Source organism: Triticum aestivum, chromosome 7A (genome assembly GCF_018294505.1).
Source record: "Triticum aestivum cultivar Chinese Spring chromosome 7A, IWGSC CS RefSeq v2.1, whole genome shotgun sequence".
Classification (NCBI taxonomy): domain Eukaryota; kingdom Viridiplantae; phylum Streptophyta; class Magnoliopsida; order Poales; family Poaceae; genus Triticum; species Triticum aestivum.
In genome coordinates this window covers 9,769,652-9,791,660 of record NC_057812.1, presented here as the reverse complement: position 1 = coordinate 9,791,660, position 22,009 = coordinate 9,769,652, and the positions used below count along the sequence as shown (strand labels likewise).

Genomic DNA, 22,009 nt, shown 5'->3' with positions numbered 1-22,009 from the left:
TTTTCGCGCATGTGTCCGCGGCGTTCTGCTGCGGCAACTGTCGACCCAGTATCGGTCGGCTCCTACATCGTCCACCCTCCCGGTCTCCCGCCAGCGCAAGCGCTCAGGCCGGTCGAGGCTTCAGCGATGGGTGAGTCACGCGGTGGCTCGCCAATCGGCCACTACCCAAGTTGCGGCAATCGAGCCCAACGAATCTCTATACGGCTTGTTCGATCAGTCGACTGGCTCCGTAGAGACTGCATCCGAGTGCGGAAGCAGTGATCCAGCGGCGGAAATCTTGATGGTCGACGGGCCCCACAGCCCTCCTGGCTTCGCCCGTGGTGGTGGAGCAGGTGACGGCGGCGACCCTGCACGAGGCTACGAAGAGTACCAGCCCGAGCCACTCGACTCTCTGCAAAGAGAGGAACTCCGCCGCAGGAACGAGGATCCCCTGCGTATTCCCATCGCAGGAGAAACCCCCGAGGCTCGTGCCTTGGAGGAGGCGCGTCTGGCCAATTTGGCCGAGCGCACTCGACTGGAGAACCTTCAGCGAGCACTCGACGAGCGCGGGCGGCAACGAGTTCCCGACACCAGTCGACGTCAACTCTTCCCGCCGACTCAGGTATGTCGAACCCCAATTCAGAATTTAGCAGCTGCGACCCGTATAGCAGAGTCCATCCAGCCTTCGCAGTCGGAAGCTGGCAGAGGTTTGCTGCAGATCAGGGATCTGCTCCGGGCAGCAGGAGATCAGAATTCAGCCGTGTCTCAGTCGCGCAACAGAATTCACGGTCGATCTGTCACTGTGAATACGGTTCAGTCGGCTCACAGCCCCAGATCGCCTCCGCGGCACGAAGGGCGCGAGAATCGGCGAGATCAATATGGCGACAGATTCGACCGAGATGATAGGCGTCGAGTGCCCTATTCCCCTCCGAGGGGTGGGTCTTACGCTCCTCGGCAGCCAGATGATAGGCGTGAGTACAGTACAGGACGTAGGGTTCCAGTTGACCCTAGAGAACCAGGCTTCGACGCGCGGTCCATTATCGTGCAAGGGTTGGTCGACCGGAACAGAGCCCATCGAGGCGCACTCGACAGAGATGTACCCACAAGCAGTCAAGTGCATGTTTCTGGTCCTGAATGTTTCAGCAGAGCTATCAGAGCCGCAGTTATCCCCCCCAATTTCAGGTTGGCAACAGGAGTCAGCAAGTTCACTGGTGAGTCTAAGCCTGAAACTTGGCTTGAAGACTACCGAGTGGCAGTTCAGATTGGTGGTGGGAACGACGAGGTGGCCATGAAGCATTTGCCCCTCATGTTGGAAGGTTCTGCCAGGGCATGGTTGACTCAATTACCTCCTAGCAGCATTTACACTTGGGAAGATCTGTCCCGAGTGTTCGTCAGAACGTTTGAAGGGACTTGCAAGCGACCAGCTGGATTGACAGAGTTGCAAGTCTGCGTGCAGAAAGCTAATGAGACTCTCAGAGAGTATATTCAGAGGTGGATCACTTTGCACCACACTGTAGAGAATGTGTCCGATCATCAGGCAGTCTGCGCCTTCAAAGACGGCGTCAAGAACAGAGAACTGAGTTTGAAATTTGGTCGAACCGGTGACATGACCTTGAGTCGGATGATGGAGATTGCTACCAAGTACGCCAATGGCGAAGAAGAAGACCGACTCTGAAGCGGCAAGCACAAGCCGAGTCAGTCAGAAAAGGGAAACACCAGTCGGAAACAGAAGCGGAAGGCTGAACCGGCAGCTCCTGGAGAGGCTCTGGCCGTGACTCAACGAAAGTTTAAGGGGAAACCAAAAGGATCCTGGAACCCCAAGAAGGTAAAGGATAAAGAAGGGAACGACGTGTTGGATATGCCATGTCACATTCACACGAAGAAAGACGAAGAGGGGAATATCATTTACCCAAAGCACACCACTCGCCAATGTCGACTCCTGATCCAGCAGTTTCAGGGAAAACAGTCTAAGGACAAGGAGAAGGAGTCAGACAAGGCCGAAGACAAAGAGGACAGTGAGGGAGGATATCCGCATATCAACTCCACTCTGATGATCTTTGCAGATGTGGAAAGCAGAAGTCGACTGAAAGTGATTAACCGAGAGATGAACATGGTTGCCCCAGCAAAGGCAAATTATCTGAAGTGGTCTCAAACACCCATCACATTCGACCAATCTGATCACCCGACTCATATTGCCACCCCTGGGAGGCAAGCTTTGGTGGTCGATCCAGTTGTCGAAGGCACTCGACTGACAAAGGTGCTGATGGATGGTGGAAGTGGGCTGAATCTGTTATATGCAGACACATTGAAAGGTATGGGCATTCCGATGTCCCGACTGAGCACTAGTAACATGAGCTTTCATGGAGTTATACCAGGGAAGAAGGCCGAGTCACTCGGCCAGATAGCTTTGGACATAGTGTTTGGTGATTCGAAGCATTTTCGCAAAGAAAAGTTGACGTTTGAGGTCGTGGATTTTCAAAGTGCATATCATGCCATTTTGGGGAGACCAGCCTATGCACGGTTCATGGCTCGACCATGTTACGTGTACCTCAAATTGAAGATGCCCGGTCCCAAAGGTGTGATCACTGTCACCGGTGATAGGAAAAAGGCAGAGGAGTGCTTTCAGAAGGGCTCCAAGATTGCCGATTCCCAAGTGACAGCGGTCGAGTTCGAAGAATACAAGCAAAACGCAGATCCGAGTGACTTGCTGCGATCCAAGAAGCCCGCCACGGAGTCTGCATTCCAGTCGTCCGGTGAGACGAAGCCTGTTCACATTCACCCGACTGACCCCGAAGCAGCTCCAACCCGCATCTCCACCACACTCGACCCAAAATAGGAAGAAGCGCTCATCCAGTTCCTCCGTGAGAACTGGGACATTTTTGCATGGAAGCCCGCTGACATGCCAGGTGTTCCCAGGGGACTGGCTGAGCATCGCCTAAGAGTCGACTCGTCTGCAAAACCAGTCAAAGAGCATCTTCGGCGGTCCGCCGTCCAGAAGAGAAAGGCCATCGGTGAAGAAGTGGCTCGACTGTTGGCGGCAGGATTTATCCGAGAGATATACCACTCCGAGTGGCTCGCTAATGTCGTCATGGTTCCTAAGAAGGACAAGTCGCTCCGAATGTGCATTGATTTCAAGCACATCAACCGGGCCTGCCCGAAAGATCACTTTCCTCTCCCTCGCATAGATCAAATTGTTGACTCGACCGCGGGATGCGAGAGGTTGTCTTTTTTAGATGCTTACTCCGGGTACCACCAGATCCGTCTGTACGGGCCCGATGAGGTAAAAACAGCTTTCATCACTCCATTCGGGTGCTTCTGCTATATCACCATGCCATTCGGCCTCAAGAATGCCGGAGCCACATTTATGCGAATGATTCAGAAGTGTCTACTCACTCAAATCAGTCGGAATGTGGAAGCTTATATGGATGATATTGTTGTCAAGTCATGAAAAGGTTCCGACCTGCTCGCTGACCTCGCCGAAACATTTTCCAACCTCAGAAGGTATGATATCAAGCTCAATCCATCAAAGTGCACATTTGGAGTTCCTGGTGGCAAGTTACTCGGTTTTCTCGTTTCCGAACGGGGAATCGACGCTAACCCAGAGAAGATTGGCACTATTCTCCGAATGAAATGCCCTGTGCGAGTGCACGATGTCCAGAAGCTTACTGGATGCTTGGCCGCATTAAGTCGATTCATCTCACGACTCGGTGAAAAGGCACTGCCTCTTTACCGACTGATGAAGAGGGCTGACAAGTTCGAGTGGACTCCAGAAGCTGATGCAGCGTTTGCCGAGCTAAAAGCTCTGCTCTCCACCCAGCCGGTGCTTGCTGCTCCAATCAGCAAAGAGCCTCTGTTGCTCTACATCGCAGCCACAGGACAAGTCGTCAGTACTTTGCTAACAGTCGAGCTGGAAGAAGAAGGAAAAGCTCTCAAAGTTCAGCGCCCAGTGTATTATTTGTCTGAAGTCTTGACTCCATCCAAGCAGAGATATCCTCATTATCAGAAGCTTGTGTATGGAATATACATGACCACAAAGAAGGTTGCTCATTATTTCTCTGACCATTCCATCACAGTCGTCAGCGACGCTCCACTATCAGAGATTTTGCACAACAGAGATGCAACTGGTCGAGTGGCCAAATGGGCGATTGAACTTCTTCCCCTTGATATCAAGTTTGAGGCAAAGAAAGCCATTAAGTCCCAGGCGATAGCAGATTTCCTCGCCGAGTGGATTGAACAACAGCAGCCGACTGAAGTTCACTCGGAGCATTGGACCATGTTTTTTGATGGCTCTAAGATGTTGAATGGTTCCGGTGCTGGGGTTGTCCTGGTTTCCCCCAGAGGAGATAAGCTCAGATATGTGCTCCAGATTCACTTTAATTCCTCCAACAATGAGGCAGAATATGAGGCCCTCCTATATGGGTTGCGCATGGCCATTTCACTCGGCGTCCGTCGCCTAATGGTCTATGGCGACTCGGATTTAGTGGTCAATCAGGTGATGAAAGAGTGGGACATGAGAAGCCCAGCCATGATTGGATACTGCAGTGCAGTGAGGAAGCTGGAAAAGAAGTTCGAGGGGTTGGAGCTCCATCATATACCCCGACTAAAAAATCAAGCAACTGATGATCTAGCAAAGATAGGTTCCAAGAGAAAAGCCATTCCGAGTGGTGTGTTCTTGGAGCATATACACACTCCGTCAGTCAAAGAAGATCCTTTCACCGAAGAAACTCCGCAGCCCAAGAGCGCCACAGACCCGACTGAAGTTGAAATCCCAGCGGTGGTCGACTTGATCATGGAGGTTTTGGTGGTCATTCCCGACTGGACGATTCCGTATGTCGCATATATCTTGAGGAAAGAGCTTCCGGAGGATGAGGAAGAGGCTCGACAGATCGTCCGTCGATCTAAGGCCTTTACCGTAATCAAAGGACAATTATACAGAGAAAGCGCGACTGGAGTCGGTCAGAAGTGCATAACACCAGAAGAAGGTCGACTCATCCTCAATGATATTCACTCGGGGACCTGTGGTCATCATGCGTCCTCTCGGACCATCGTGGCCAAAGCATACCGAGCCGGATTTTACTGGCCCAAGGCGAATGAGATGGCAAAAGAGATAGTGGATAAGTGCGAGGGATGTCAGTTCTACTCGAATATGTCGCACAAGCCTGCGTCAGCTTTGAAGACCATCCCACTCGTCTGGCCTTTTGCTGTTTGGGGGCTGGACATGGTCGGTCCTTTGAGAACAGGACGAAGCGGTTTCACGCATGTACTGGTGGCAGTCGACAAGTTCACCAAGTGGATCGAGGCTAAACCAATCAAGAGCCTTGACACCAGTACTGCTGTTAGCTTCGTCAGGGAACTAATATTCAGATATGGAGTCCCGCACAGCATCATTACGGATAATGGGTCGAACTTTGACTCAGAGGAATTCAGAGCTTTCTGCGACTCCCAGGGCACACGGGTCGACTACGCTTCAGTCGCCCATCCGCAGTCGAATGGACAAGCAGAACGAGCTAATGGACTGATTCTTAAGGGATTGAAGCCTCGACTGATGCGTGACCTCAAACACGCGGCTGGAGCTTGGGTCGATGAACTTCCCTCTGTACTCTGGGGACTGCGGACCACACCTAATCGGTCGACCGGAAGAACTCCATTCTTCTTGGTCTACGGAGCCGAAGCGGTCTTACCAAGTGATCTTCTGCATAATGCTCCCCGAGTCAAAATCTACAACGAAGCAGAAGCTGAACAAGCGCGGCAGGACGCAGTCGACCTTTTAGAGGAAGAAAGGGAGATGGCTCTGATCCGGTCGACCATCTACCAACAAGATCTGCGCCGTTTCCACGCCCGAAATGTGAGAGGTCGAGCCTTCCAGGAAGGAGATTTGGTTCTCCGAGTGGATCAGCACAAACCACACAAGCTTGCTCCTTCTTGGGAAGGCCCCTTCATAGTCACCAAGGTCCTCCACAATGGGGCGTACCGTCTTTACAACGTCGAGCATAATTTCGACGAGCCCCGAGCTTGGAACGCGGAGCTACTCCGCCCATTCTACACTTAAGTTTTATCATTCGGATGAGTTGCAATAAAGTACTTTTGTAGTTCATGGACCTCAAAATAATAGTGTCATAGTTCCTCCATAATATCTGTCACTTTTTATTTTTGTCCAATGAAATTCCCCTCAGTGGGTGACTTAGCTGCGAATCCGTTTCGCCTAAGTTTGTAAAAATCCTACCGAGTGGTGAGCCAGACTCCCACTCGGAGGCTTAGCTGCGAATCCGTTTCGCCTAAGTTATCAAAATCCTACCGAGTGGTAAGCCAGCCTTCCACTCGGAGGCTTAGCTGCAGCCTCGTGCTCGCCTAAGTTATAAAAATCCTACCGAGTGAAGAGCAACCCTCTCACTCGGAGGCTTAGCTGCAACCTCGTGCTCGCCTAAGTTATAAAAATCCTACCGAGTGAAGAGCAACCCTCTCACTCGGGGGCTTAGCTGCAGTCCAAGCACTCGCCTAAGTTATAAAAATCCTACCGAGTGAAGAGCAACGCTCTCACTCGGAGGCTTAGCTGCAGCCTCGTGCTCGCCTAAGTTATAAAAATCCTACCGAGTGAAGAGCAACCCTCTCACTCGGGGGCTTAGCTGCAGTCCAAGCACTCGCCTAAGTTATAAAAATCCTACCGAGTGAAGAGCAACCCTCTCACTCGGAGGCTTAGCTGCAGCCTCGTGCTCGCCTAAGTTATAAAAATCCTACCAAGTGAAGAGCAACCCTCTCACTCGGGGGCTTAGCTGCAGTCCAAGCACTCGCCTAAGTTATAAAAATCCTACCGAGTGGTAAGCCAGCCTTCCACTCGGAGGCTTAGCTGCAGCCTCGTGCTCGCCTAAGTTATAAAAATCCTACCGAGTGAAGAGCAACCCTCTCACTCGGAGGCTTAGCTGCAGCCTCGTGCTCTCCTAAGTTATAAAAATCCTACGGAGTGAAGAGCAACCCTCTCACTCGGAGGTTTAGCTGCAGCCTCGCGCTCGCCTAAGTTATAAAAATCCTACCGAGTGGTAAGCCAGCCTTCAACTCGGAGGCTTAGCTGCAGCCTCGTGCTCGCCTAAGTTATCAAAATCCTACCGAGTGAAGAGCAATCCTCTCACTCGGGGGCTTAGCTGCAGCCATGTGCTCGCCTAAGTTTATCAAAATCCTACCGAGTGGTAAGCCAACCCTCTCACTCGGAGGCTTAGCTGCAGCCCTATGCTCGCCTAAGGTATAAAAATCCTACCGAGTGAAGAGCAACCCTCTCACTCGAGGGCTTAGCTGCAGCCCAGTGCTCGCCTAAGTGGACTAAAGAATAAGTCGATTGCAGTACAGGCACCTTGCTTTGAACCTGCAAAAGACATTCCGAGCCGAAGGCAATCGTATTCAAGCACCAAATCCAAGTTTGAATCGACATCTAAAGGAACCGAAAGTGCTCAGGCGTCAAGCCTGTTAAGGTTTGTCGGTTACAATTCCACTCGGCATACCGAGGCAAATTTAAAGCGTCGAGCCAGAAGAAGTTTTTTACCCCTCCTGTGGAGGGCTGGAAGGTGCAACAAATTCATCAAGGTCAATCCCGTCGGCGATCCGAGTGGCAGCTGCAAGGAAAGTTTCCATAAAAGACCTGAAGTCGTGCTTCTTGGTATTGGCCACCCGAAGGGCCGCCAGCTTCTCTTATCGCGCATCTTTGCAGTGGACTCGGGCCAGACACAGAGCGACATCTGCACCACACCGAGCCGAGGACTTCTTCCACTCCTGCACTCGACCAGGGATCGTGTTCAAGCGGGCCATCAGTGACTCAAGGTCATTCTGAAGTGTCTCCTCAGGCCAGAGCGTCGAGTCGATGCGAGATGTGGCGGCCTTCAGCCTTGCGAGATAGTCCACGACAGCTGCAACACGAGACTCCAGTCGGAAAACATCCATGGCAACTTCGTCGTTCACCGGAGAATTGACGGGGTCGAGGTTTGGCTCCAGTCGGCTGGTTTCTTCTTCAAAGTTTTGACAAAATTCTGCAAGGATGATCACTAAGTCAAGGGGATAGTCGAATGGAAAAAGCCACAATTGGAAATATTTGCCAAACATGGAGGTTTACCTTCAAGCATAAGAAACAGCTTCTTGGCAAGGCCACTAAGGAAGACCTCCAGTTCAGTTTTCTTCTCAGTCAATTTGCTGATTTGGTCGGTCAGGGCAGCTTTATCAGTTTTCAGTCGACTGACCTCCTTGTTGGCAATCCCAAGAGCAACTTTCAGATTGGTATTGTCTTGTTCGAGCTTGGTGACTGAAGCTAACTTCTCGTCAGCAAGCTTGATCTTCTCAGCTAGCTCAAGGTCTTTCTTCTGCTGGGCCTCCCTTACCTTACCTGCAAATTACAGCAAGATCAGATTTTGAAACAAGCAAGGGGAAAAGCAGTCGTCAGGGTCTCACCAAACATACCTTCGGTCTCCTCCTTTGCCTTTGTCAGTTTCTCTTGAACCAGCTTCAAGCTCAGCTCGACTTGAGTATGTTTTTGTTCCAGCTCTGAGTAGCGAGCCACAAGATCACAAGAGTTCTGCGAAGAACCAATCGACTAAATGTCAAAAATAATTCACTTCCGAGTGAAAAAGCGAAAAACACACGTTTCTAAGACTACAGCCGAATACAAGCATTCGACCGTAGTCTCGGGGACTACACCCAGTGGGTGCACTCAGCGTGCCCCCACTAATCCCGATGAAGACAAAGTCGACCAGTCGATCCCAAAAAAAAAATGCGAGGTGCATTCTCTAAGACTGTGATCAACTGCAAGCACTCGATCACAGTCTCGGGGACTACACCCAGTGGGTGCACTCAGCGTGCCCCCACCGGTTTGTGAAATCCAGTCGACCAGTCGACTGACAGAAAGATCGACATCATAAAGCCTAAGGCCGACTGCCAGCAGTCGACCTTAGCCTTGGGGACTACACCCAGCGGGTGCACTCAGCGTGCCCCCGCTAACACGGAGTTTATTCGACACACCCAGTGGGTGACTACTATGAATTCCAGAAAAGAAAAGTTTTTGGTAGCATATCCAACAGAACAAACAGCGGTCGACTGACCTGGACATTGCTTTGGAGGGCAGAACTGGCGTCATAAGCTGCCTAGCTCGCGTCCCGGATGGTCTTCAGCTGCTCCATCATGAGTCCCGCCTGGCGTATTGCCTCCTTCGCTGCGCCAGCTTGGTCCTCTGGGACGTGGTGCGTCGTGAAGAGAGAGGGCTGCTGGGCACTCGTCAGTGGATTTGCGAAGGACACCGTGTGTCGAGTGGTGTTCTCTTCCTCCACAGTCAGAATCTCAGGCGCCGTCACATCCTGAAGCACCTTACTGGCGGACGCTTTCCGACTCCTCCTGCGTGCCAGTGGTTCTTCATCCTCGTCGTCGTCAGGGAGATTGATAACAGTGTTGGGTGGAGCTGCGGAGAAGAATCAGGATCAGAGATCGCGAGTCAGTCGACTAAGAACGGTGTTAAGAATACAGTACCTGGGTTCGAAGTTGCTGCATCCTCCATCTCGTGGTCATCAGCCCGGGCCGAGGTCTCAGAAGTAGCAGCACCGCAACTCCAAAGGATCAGTCGACTAACTTCAGCGTCGACCAGAGATAAAGTTCACACAAAATGAGAAGACTCAAACGACACAATTACCCTGATATGGTGGGGATGGACACCTTCATCTTCGGCAGGAGCTTGGTCGGCTTTGGCGGAGCCCCCCTAGGCTGCTTCGGCGCCTTTTCAGTCGGCGCTGGAGAAATGGTCCTAGGGCGCTTGGTCGACTGCGTCGCAACCCCCTTGCCACGTTCAGTCGAAGGGTCATGGACGAGCTTCGACCGCCTTTCCGAGCGCGGTGGCACGACCTCCTCCTCTTCCTCCTCGTCTTCGGCGTCATCATCATCGCCGTCGTCATCATCATCGTCGTCGTCGTCCCCTGCAACGTCCGAGTCCCATTCCTCCTCGTCCTGGCTCTCGCCCCCACTCGCCTCACCCTCCTCAGTCGGAGTTTGTGCCCCATTGGGCATCGAGTACAGCTCGGTGAGGGCCTAGCAGATATCAAGACAAGGATCAGTTGACCAGTCGGCAGGGTAAACAGAAATGAATGCGACAAGAACGCAGTGGAGGGCAGAGCAAGTGTACCTTGTTTGGATCGCTGTTGTGGTCGAGTGGAGGAATCCTTCTGGCTCCGCGTGGGTTGTCCTTGTTTCCAGTAACGGCTACCATCCATCTTTCCAGAGTGGCATCGTCGACTGCTTCTGGATGGACTCGAGTCTCGTTTTCGGTCCCACAGTACAACCACATGCAGTGGCTCCGGAACTGGAGGGGCTGGATGCGACGCCTGAGGAAGACCTCCAGGAGATCCATGCCCGTCACTCCCTCCCGAACCAACTACACCACACGCTCCATCAACATCTTCACATCAGCTTTCTCCTCCGGGATCAACTTCAGAGAGGAGGGCTTGTTCACTCGGTCCATGGTAAACTGTGGGAGTCCACTCGACTGTCCCGGCGTCGACTGGTCCCGGCAGTAGAACTAGGTCGACTGCCAATCTCTGACTGACTCGGGAAAGGTCATGGGCGGAAAGGTGCTCTTGTTCCTCACCTGGATGCCCAAACCCCCACACATTTGGACGACTCGGGTCTTTTCGTCGCCTGGACTCGCCTTCTTCACGGTCTGAGAGCGACACGTGAATATATGCTTGAACAAACCCCAGTGCGGTCGACAGCCCAAGAAACCCTCACACATGGACACGAACGCAGCAAGATAGGCAATGGAGTTTGGGGTAAAATGGTGGAGCTGCGCTCCGAAGAAATTCAAGAAGCCACGAAAGAAAACACTCGGCGGCAAGGAAAACCCACGATCCACATGGGTGGCCAAAAGCACACACTCACCCTCTTCTGGCTGAGGCTGCCACTCCTTCCCCGGAAGCCTCGCAGCTCCGTGGGGGATCAAGCCCTCGTTGGCCATGTCGAGAATGTCATTCTCAGTGATGGTCGACTGGATCCAGTCTCCTTGGACCCAGCCTTTCGGCAGGCGGGATCTGGACGAGGACCCTCTGCGGCTGGTGGATCTCCCCTTCGCCTTCTCCGACGCCGACGCCTTCTTTGCACGCTCCAGCGCCGCCATCTTCTCCTTGGCCATAGTCGCCGGTGAGATGCGCGAAGGGAAGTGGTGCGGGGGCGAGAGCGAGCACGCTGAGCAGGGAGGAAGGAAGCAGAGAGAGGGGGAGAATGCTAAGGCGCAACACAGAAATCCTCGCCGGGCACATTTATAAGGTCCCTTCCGAGTGGATGACAGGTGGGCCCGATCGATCTAATCATATCTTGAACAGTTATGCAGATGGGATACGTGGCGAAAAAGGCGGCGCGGAGATCGAGGCGTCCATGCCCCGTCCCATCCGAACGCCGCGGTCCGCCCCGCTTCGCGCGCGCCCCAAAATTTCGCATCCCGCGGAATCCGCGAGCAACAAATCAGTCTGTCAGGCGCGGTGTTTCCGGCGATCCGTCGCTCGGAGATTGTCGAAGCCTGAAAGATCACTCGACGCAAAAACAGAATGGATCAAGTCGACTGAAGGCAAGTTGTTTCCTGTCGGCAAAGGGATTCTTTGGTCCAGAACAGCGCACAACCGGAGCGCAAAGGTTAATCGGAAACGACATCAACTCCTTCTTCACTCGAAGCCTCAATCCATTCGGGGGCTAATGATGGGGTTATGTACCTAGGGTAGGGTCATGGACCCGATCAAAGTAACTTACCCTAGGACATCCTTAGAAGAGGTCGCCTTCCAGTCGACCAACGAGGATTCACTCGACTGGCCTGAAGGACTCGACCACGAAGACCCACTCGACCACCAGGAGGTCAAGAGGCACTCTGCACTGCAACGGCCTGTAATCAAGTAGACTTTATGATAGTAAAGGCCTTTATGTGGGGCGTTACCAGTAACGCCCCAGACTTAACTCACCTTAAACCCTCTCCTACGTGGGCTGGCTGGGGTCCTGGCGCACTCTTTATAAGCCACCCCCCTCCACAGGCAGAAGGGTTCGGCACCTTGTAGTTCATACACTCATAATCCACTCGACCGCCTCCGGGCTCCGAGACGTAGGGCTGTTACTTCTTCCGAGAAGGGCCTGAACTCGTACATCCTTTGTGCTTACAACCTCTCCATAGCTAGGACCTTGCCTCTCCATACCTACCCCCCACTCTACTGTCAGGCTTAGAACCACGACAGTTGTTGCCTCAATCCGAGGCCGGCGGAGGCGAGAGATAGGGGAGGGGATCGACCTGCTCCGTGGCTGATGGTGGTCTGACCGGCATCAAGCCGAGGATACAGCTCCACCGCTCCTCCCTCTGCGGATCTCCTGAACGCGCCTCTCTCCTCGCCCAGCTGACGAATTCCAATGGCGATTCCCTCGGGTGCGGCATCCTGCGCTTCTCCTCCCAAGTGCCCTCGAAGTAGATGCGCCAGGCGAGATTCAGCAGCTCCCGATTGACATGGTCCTTGCAAACCTGTACATATCTCCGGGCCACCGAGAACTCCCCAGCCTCTGGATCCAGATCTTCCTCTGCTTCCTTCCACTCCCGGGTGCACTGGGACCATGAGAGCGCGTCGTCCATGATCCTCCTCGCGCGCTCCCGCCAGCGCTTCTCCCTCGTCGTCGCGAGGATCTCCGGCGAGACCGAATCGATCCGTTGCAACAGATCTGGGAGCGCCTGGTAGACGAATGGCAGTGGCACCCGATATCCCCTCCCCTCCCCCAGCGGGATCCCCATGGATCTGACGAGGATTGGCATGGGGGAGGGAGCGGGAGTACAGCGCGCGGCGCTCGCTTGGTCTGCGGTGGGTGCGGCGACGGCGGTGGGCGGTGACGGCGGTGGGGCTAGGCGGGTCGCGAGAGGGGGATGGGCATGGGTCGGGTTACTGGTAGGTCGGTCGGATGCGCATCAGTCTGTCTCTAACACCTTTGCCTCAGGCTGGTGATTAACTTAGACCATCCATCGAGAATAGGTACGTTGCATGCACAGGTCTCACCACCACAATGCAAAACGTCTCGGGAGGGAGCGCGTGTCCTTATCCCCCACAAATATCTCGATCGGGAGGCACGTCATGAGCGACGCGAGTGGAGCTCACTGATCATCACTATACCCTACGTACGGCTCAGGGGCGAAACTGGGCCTGGGGCAACTGGGGCTGTAGCCCCAGGCGTGGCCCAACTAGCACCTATACTCATAGCAGAAAAAAACCAGAATGTGGGGTGCATAGAAAGCCCAGCCCCAGGCTTCACATAGACGTACAAGCCTTCAGCCCATTAGCCCAACTCAATCGATCGATCAGAATGTGGAACCAATCGCCGAGTACGCGGTTGACGCTTCTATCTTTTTTAGGGGAGGGTTTTTTTAGGGGAGGTGCTTCTATCTCTGATATGTCGTCAATCAAGTCAATCGAGAAAGAGAAACATCCGTACGGAGCACACCGCCGATCCGTTTGCTGCAGAAGCAATAGCCATGTCCGAAGCGGTCGCAATGGCTGCTGAGCTGGGTGCCCTCCGGGTGACTTTTGAAACAGACTCACAACTACTTCTAGAAGCTCTGGACCTCACAAAGGCGGACTCCTCACGGCATGCGGCCATCATCGAGGACATCAAATTCCAACTCAAAATGTGGTTCTCTGAACAGTCAATAAGTGTTTGTCGCCATAGCGCGAATTCTGTAGCGCATGAACTAGCTAAAGTAGGTCGCTTATGTTCGCTGAACGATAGTATCAGCTAGGACTCTAATGTACCGCCCTCAGTGGCTGTTTGTGTTTCGGGCGACCTGCCCGTACGCCGTTAAGTTATAAAGCTTTGCTTTGCCCCCAAAAAAAGAAAAAAAATACTTGTACTATTAAAAAAAGAAAAAAAAGAGAAAAAACATCCCTCGCCTGATCCCGGCTACAGAGAAACCCTCGCGTTGATCGAACAGAGAGCCCAATGCCCCAAGCGTTGCGCCGCCGCCTCATCAACCCGCGGTTGGCGATTCCCCGCCGCGTCGGCCGCCGGGTCCGGCGTCCTGACCACCGGCCCGCCTCTTGTTCTTCTCCATATGTTTCTGAATTCCAGTGCACGCACCCAGGACACACAGGTAATCTGTAATCTGTATCATCTAATTTTGTTTTCCCTAATTCCTTTATATCAACCAAACTTAGTGAGTTATATTTACCTAGTCAATTTTATTTCATTGTTGTCAGAAAATTAGAAATACAAGATGAAGAGGAACCGTACAATTGAATCTTTCTTTCAGTCAACAATTGAATAATATGTCATATGAACAATTGATTTAGTCTATGTCCAGTGTCTTGATTTTATGGAACAATGGCCTTGAATTAATCAAGGCCAAACTCAGTTCCTTCCACTATTGCTGGTGAAGGAACAATGGCCTTGAATTAATCAAGTCTTCACTAATTTGGTACCAAACCATGTTTGCAATGATGCACTTTGTTAAACTATTTGATTTATGGAATTTCCTCTTGTGATAATAATTAATTTACATTCTGTTTTGAATGTGATTTTGTGGCATACTTATAATACACATTGATGTGCGTGGTAGTTGACGTTATATTTAGTCAGATAGTTTTAGCCCTAGGCTTTGAGAAATCCTGATTCCGCCTCCGGTACGGCTGCCACTTTATATACTGCATCGGCGCCACTTTGCCCCAGCACCAGCACCACGACGTAAACAAACACAGATCCACAGCTTCCGACGCCATTCTCACCTTTCAGCAGCATGGGCGCGCCGGACACATCATGGGTGTTCGCGGACCTCGCCGTCGCGGACAGCTCCAGGTACAGCACCCGCTCGCGGCTGCTGCTCACGGGGCTCTCCTTCGCCATCGGCATCCTCACCATCCTCCTCTACCTCACCGTCTCCTACGCCTGCCGCCGCCGCCGTTGTCACCGTCAGGGCGGCGCGGACGCGGGTGCGGATGCGGAGGACCAGGAGGCCGGCATGAGCGACGCCGCGATCGTGTACGAGCAGGCCGACGCGCTGGCCGCGCCCATGGACTGCGCGGTGTGCCTCGGCCAGGTGGAGGCCGGCGAGAAGCTGCGTCGGCTCCCCAAGTGCGCGCATCTATTCCACGCCGACTGTGTCCACGCCTGGCTGCGCGCGCACTCCACCTGTCCCATGTGCCGCGCCGGCACCACTGGCACCACCACGGCCACGACAGCGGCGGCGGAGGCGCCACCACCTGGCGTGGTTGCAGGCACGCCGCCTGCCTTAGAACGGATGAATTGAACCACACTGACCGGAGAATAGCGAGAGTGATGGATCGATTAGCGACGCTGACTGGAGAATAGCCATAGTGTGGTCGTGGCTGCGGCCACAGTGCGTGTACAGGAGTACCTGTGACGTCGAGTGTGCTTGTATTACTGGTTCCGTTTCATAGTGCGCATAGATATTTTTTCACAAGAAAAGAAAGGCTTCATTAATTTTGACCAAGTTTAAGAATATCAAAACCAGCGCAGGATCACATGGTGGTTATCAAAGGATATATGTTAATTCAAGCATTGCTATACACGTTATCATAGGCTCACATCCTCAAAAAAGAAACCATAGGGTGCATGACTAATCAAACCCTAGGGAACAATATAATTATTATCAACTACTCCATCCACCGGAGTTGTAAGCCTTTATTTCTCGTCTTAACTTGGTTTTTATAAGATTTGATCATGCATATATATTAGAATTATAAAAATATATGATCTAAAAAAATCAAAATATAACACCCATAAGTACATTATGAAAGCATACAGTTCATGCTATAGCTAGCGATACAAATTTAATAGTGTGGTTACTCGTATTTGTTGTCTATAATCACGAATAATTTCAAAAGTTTGTTCCCAAAATTTTCTTCAAAAAGTTTGATTTAGTTAAGACATCAATAATAATAAACCTTATAAACCATGATCGAGGTAGCAATTAATTTCTTCCAAGCAGTACGGTGGTGGTATGTGAGCAACCTTGAAATCGAGGGGCCACGACGGTAATATACAACACGGCAGCACGTGCCACAGCCAGGAACAGACTGACTTGGCATCGAGGTTGGCGACGAGCTCATCGAAGTCAAGGTATCCATCTCTCGGATCTGCCACACCCAGTGGCGGTGCTAGGCCTCAGGCAGGCGGGGCCGCTGCCTGTGGCGTGAGCCCCATTTCGTTCGCATATAAAAGTACTCGAAGGCCGCTACTATTGGCTGCACACATATGTGTGCCACTTCATTAATTGTTGGCACGTTACTTATTGGCGACATCGAGGATGGACTGACCACCAAAGCCGTCTGTTCAAACCGGGCAACCAAGTGGGAACTCCGCCGTTTCTAATTGCTCACTCTCTCCCATTTTATTAAACCAACTAGCAAAGTGGCCAGCACAGCCGCACATGCAATATTGGTAATTTCATGAGGAAATAAAATATTTGCTACCGTACTACATGGAATAATATGGTACTTTATCTGGATGGTCGGTATTTTCTGATTATTGTGGAATTTTGTAGTGTATTTGTTTGGACCTTGATTGTAGTCTCTCTCCCTAATGGAAGGCAGGTAGGCCACTGAAATGAAAAACAAAACATATAGCTTAATAACCAAGTCATAAAAGGAAAAGAAAGACTACAAGATAAACTTTGGTTTCAAAGTTGAGAGTCGCTAATTAAAGTACAGTAGTAGTTACGATGTACACTTCTCTCCTCTTCTACAATATATGGACCGGCAATCTCACGCAAGGAACGGGGGATCACATGCCGTGCCAGTATAATTCTTCGTCATCTAGCTAGCTAGCCACCAACCATGGCAGTGAATGTGGAGATCACACGGAAGGCAGTGCTGAGGCCTTCACCGGAGTCTGCATGGGGCGGCGCCAAGAAGGTTCCCATCACCGTCTTCGACCGCGCCTCCACCGACGGGTACATCCCGACGGTCTTCGCGTGGAGCTCGCCGGCGCCTACCAACAACACGCTCAAGGACGGCCTGCTCGCCACCGTCGCAAGCTTCCCACACCTGGCAGGGAGGTTCGCCATCGACGACCACGGAAGGAAGTGCCTCCACCTCAATAACGCCGGGGTGCTAGTCATTGAGGCTACCGCCGGGGCGGACCTCGCTACGGCGTTGGCGCACGACGCCTCCGCCCATATCGCCGAGCTATACCCAAAAGCGAAGAAGGTACTTAGTAGTACTAGCTATCGTCGATGGAGGGGAGACATGCACAGAGTGTTCACCATTTCCAAAGGTGCACATGATCCATGTTGACACGAACGCTGTCGCCGAGCATGCAGTTCTTGGTCGTGTGCAGGAACATGCGGACGAGGCTGTCTTCCAGGTGCAGCTGACGCGGTACACGTGCGGTGGGCTTGTAATCGGCATGGCCAGCCATCACCAGGTCGCCGATGGCCAGTCCATGAGCGGCTTCTCCGCCTCCTGGGCCACCGCCGTCCGCACTAACTCCGCTCTCCTCCCGTCGCCGTTCCTTGACCGTGGGGCCACCGACAAACCCCGCAGCCTGCCTTTGCCGGTGTTCGATCACGGAAGCATCGAGTTCAAGGGCAAGCACAGCTCCAGCCGCTCCTACAGAGTGCTCCCCTTGGACAGGATCAAGAACCTGGCGGTGCACTTCCCGGGCGAGTTCGTCGCCGAGCTCAAGGCCCGTGTGGGCTTTTCATGCAGCACGTTCCAGTGCCTCCTTGCGCACGCATGGAAGAAGGTCACGGCGGCGCGCGACCTGGCCCCGGATGATTTCACGCAGGTGAGGGTCGCCGTAAACTGCCGGGGCCGGGAGAAGCCCCCGGTGCCCATGGACTTCTTCGGAAACATGGTCCTCTCGGCATTCCCGAGGATGCGGGTCCGCGATCTCCTATCCTCCAGCTACCCGGCCGTGGTCGGCGTCATCCGCGACGCCGTTGCGCGCGTGGATGACGAGTACATCCAGTCATTCGTGGACTTCGGGGAGGCGCAGCGCGACGTTAAACTAGCATCCACGGCGGCAACGCTGGGCACGGCGTTCTGCCCTGATCTGGAGGTGGATAGCTGGCTCGGGTTTGGCTTTCACAACCTTGACTTCGGTGGTGGGCCGCCGTGCGCCTTCCTACCGCCGGACCTTCCCATCGATGGAGTAATGATCTTGGTGCCGTCGTGCGCAGCCAAGGGTGGCGCCCATCTGTTTGTGGCTCTTGACAACGAGCACGTAGAAGCCTTCAAGAAGATTTGCTATTCCATTGAGTGATGAGCGATGACTGCAAATTATAGCCTCCGTTTTCTCAGCTGACTGAGATCTAACAAAGTTTCAATCATAGCAAAATGTTTAGCAAGCCCTTTAATATCATTCATGGTCCTCTCTAAAGTATTAGACATGTTTACCATTCTTTTTTAGAATGATGGCGCAAGTACGTCTGGCTTTCAATTAATAAAGTCATCAACGGGTTAGAATTACATTACAGCATACAAACCAGCAAACAGAAAAACAAAGCGGCAAAGGATACATGTTATTTTATCCTTTTTTAAGCTAAGTACATGATCGAAAGTTGTTCTTAATTTTCTAAAAGATGTTCTTGCTTTTAGAAAATGTTCGAAATTTCAAAACAAATGGTCGTTTTAAAAACAATTCAAAAAATAGGGATTTTCAAACAATGCTTTTATTTTCCAAAATATGTTGCGAGTGCATTTGTTCAACATTTTCACAATTTGTAAAAAAATGTTCGGGTGTTAAAAATATTGTGCCCATTTTCAAAAATTTGTAAAATGTTCATGTTCTCAATTTTTTGGAGTTTCAAAAAATGTCCCAGTTTCAAATATTGTTCATAAGTTTTTAAAAATGTTCATATTTTCAAATTTTGTTCAGGAATTTCAAAATATGTCCGCATCTCCAAATTTCATTATAAATTTGGAAAAACGTTCCTGTTTTAAAGAAAATCATGATTTTATGCTAAAAAAATCATGATTTTCAAAAGAAGCTCTTGTCTTTCAAAAAAGTAATAGTTTTGGAAATCATTGTTCAGAAATTTGGGAAGTGTTTGTGTTTCTTAGGACATTCTGTTTTCTGACTAAAAATGTTGGAACTTCAAATTTTGTTCATTCTTTTGAAATACGTGCGGGTTTCAAAATTTATTCATTTTTGTTAAAAAAAGAAGAACTTAAAAAATGTGCTCTAAATTTTTTGATAAATTATTCGAAAGTAAAATAAAACATCTTCGCAAATTTCGTTCATGTATTTTGAAAATGTTCACCTTTTTTCCAAAATCTGTTTGAAATTCTAAATTTTGTTCTTGTTTTTCCAAGACAAATTTGGAAATAAAAATTTCTTCATATTTCTTCAAAAATTATTTCCTGTTTTCCGAAATGTCTTCAAATTTTCAAAAATAGATATGCTACTGTACACATACAGAAAATAACATCCAGCAGGGAATATCACACAATGATAAGTTCCTAAATAAGTTCGCGATGCATGTTTGTTCACATGTGGCCATTTACTCTAGTGTCTGGCAACGCTCTAGAGTAGAGTGACGTCGTGTGCTTGATTCCTAGTGGCGTCTCTTTTGATTTTTCAGTTTTTACTGCTATTAACAACTCGCGGTGCCTCTTAGTGGACCGGCCCAGTCGCACGGCTCCTGTGTGTGTCGCGCTCCCTATTCGCCGCAGCATGCGGCGCATAGGAGCTCCCGCTAGGTGCTTCTTATTTTCCTTTTTTGAGCGGTGCATCTTCTTTTCCTGGGTGGGCTGTTGCGTGTTGGATTTATCTGTGTTGGTCAGATAGTATGGGCTGGGCCTAGGTAAACTTGGTGCTCCAGGGCTGGGTGGGCTACGGCCCAGGTCCACCAGATCAGAGAGAAATGTTGAGTATGTTGATATCCATCAAAGCCCACTATCAACACATCTTTTCATCCAGTCATATTGGATTGTCTAAAAAAATCAAGTCATATTGGAATGATCTCCAAGTTTTAAAGAAACCGACTACACCCATGATGCAAAACAGAATGGAGAGATTGACCCACAAGCTACAACCGTCGGAGAACATGGCCAAGGTTAATATGGATGCTGCCAGCTGGGAGTTCGGGTATTGCGGCAGTTGCAGCAGTGTGCAGAGACACGGAGGGCATGTACCAGGGTTTGTCAGCCATTGTCTTTAAGGGCATCAGTGACCCTACCACATTGGAGGCACAAGTAGTAAGAGAATCAATGGCTCTCGCAGAGGATCTCAATTTACAATCTATCCATGTTGCATCAGATTGTTAGGTGGTGAGTGAGGGTATTAAGCCAAAGAGTGGGGTAGGTTATGGTGCTATTATACATGAAATCATAGAGTATTCGAGTAGTTTCATTTTATGTAACTTTGTCCATGAGTTTAGGAGCTCAAATTTTGAGCATATTTTATCATACTACAATAGCATATTTTAGCAACAAAGGGTCGGTCATGTAGTCGATGGTCGAAGCTGGATTAGTGGATAGGTGGAAATTGGTGGATCAGTGGATATGCTACGTATTTTGATAGGTATGGCGGGTTTCAGGTTTGGGTACGACAGAAATGGGTTTGAACCAATGAAACATGTCGGGTTTCATAATGTACCAAATAGTAGGCCTGCGGGGTTAGAAAGACACCCATTCCCATCCCCTAATAGGATAAAAAACCGTGGGTGGCGCGGGTTTTAGGGCCCATTGCCATTTTTAGCTGTGCAAGAAGAGGGACACAGAGGTGCGACCGAGGTGAAAGAGAAGACCGTGCAGAGGAGCAAGAAGGTGAGGGAGTCCTGCTCTCTCGCCCCGTAAGTCTCAGAGAAGAAAGATGTCACCGTGACAGATCGCGAGAGAGACCGAGGAAGAGAGATATTCATAAAAGAGCTATCTCGATTGCACGAAAAAATGGGAAACAAAGAGATTTTCAGGAAATAAAAAAACACCTGAAAACAAAATGGGAGGAGTGGGGGTTGGGTGCCGGGGCAGTCGGTAGTGGGGGAGGGGGTCGAGGGGAGGATGGACGAAATAAGGAAGGAGATCGTCTAGAAAGGATCGCATGCAACTTGAGGTAAGTTGCATCCTTAAATTGCGCGATTGGGCCTCAATGGCTCATAGCCTCGGAATAAAATGGTCAGCGAAAATCGGTACAAAGGAAATCAGGCAGGAGAAAATCGATGGGGGGGATCACACGAGAGGTCGGAGGGACGAACGAAACAGGTATGGACTCCCCTTTAGTACTAGAAATGGGAGAGGGCTTGGGTGGAGATATGTGAGGGAAAAAGAGTGCTATGGCCCGCCCTATTCGTGAGGAATTTGGTATACACATGACAGCCCAGCCCAACACAACATGACAGCCCAGCCCAACACAACACAACATGGCCCGCCCGCACTGTTGTTGAAGGCGAGCAGCAGTGCATTGCGGCCTGGGGAGAGCGATTTTTTGTTTTGCCGTTTCGTGAAAGTTGAGCCAGATTTGACCCTGGTTAGAAAAATTTCAGGATCTGGCCCTTTTCCTACGGCCGGAGTTGATGGCGGTAGGGTATACCAGCCTACCACCAAGGCCCCTGGCGGTAGGCAACTTATCCATGTCAGAACAGTGCAGCCCTACCATCAAATAGATTGGCGGTAGCCTGTGCAACCCTACCGGCGAGGTGTCCGGCGGTAGGTGGGTACAAGCACTGTATTTGATAGTTAGAATTTTTTTTTGCAGTAGAACGTGCAACCCTACCGCTCAGGGCCTCGGCGTAGCAGTTATGCCCTACCGTCATTGACCCCGGCGGTAGAAAAAGGGCCAGATCTCGGGAAAAAAATGATCCAGGGTCAGATCTGGCTCAACTTTCGCAAAAGGGTTTAAACACCAAATTTGTCCGCCTGGGGAGAAGTGGCGAGGAGCTAAGGTCGAGATCCCGAGCTGCAGGTCGCACCATCATACCAGGCACCCACCCCACATGCCTCAGCGCCGCCGTCATGCCCCAGGAGTCAACTAACAGCGGCGAATTGACGAGGCAACGACCCTGTCACATGGACACAACCACACATGTAATTTATTTTCCCTGCCA

General features: G+C 51.1%; 2 protein-coding genes across 2 annotated transcripts; both read left to right on the top strand.

The window, feature by feature from the left end:
* Nucleotides 1-14,737: 14,737 nt before the first annotated feature.
* LOC123148399 (RING-H2 finger protein ATL39-like) lies at nt 14,738-15,247 on the top strand. The gene has a single exon (XM_044567796.1). The coding sequence runs from the start codon at nt 14,738-14,740 to the stop codon at nt 15,245-15,247; it is 510 nt and encodes a 169-aa protein (XP_044423731.1).
* A 1,548-nt stretch (nt 15,248-16,795) lies between these two features.
* Nucleotides 16,796-18,225, top strand: LOC123147555 (tryptamine hydroxycinnamoyltransferase 1-like). The gene is made up of 2 exons (XM_044566824.1): nt 16,796-17,168; nt 17,299-18,225. The coding sequence occupies exons 1-2, from the start codon at nt 16,797-16,799 to the stop codon at nt 18,223-18,225; spliced, it is 1,299 nt and encodes a 432-aa protein (XP_044422759.1). The 5' UTR covers nt 16,796.
* Nucleotides 18,226-22,009: the final 3,784 nt, after the last annotated feature.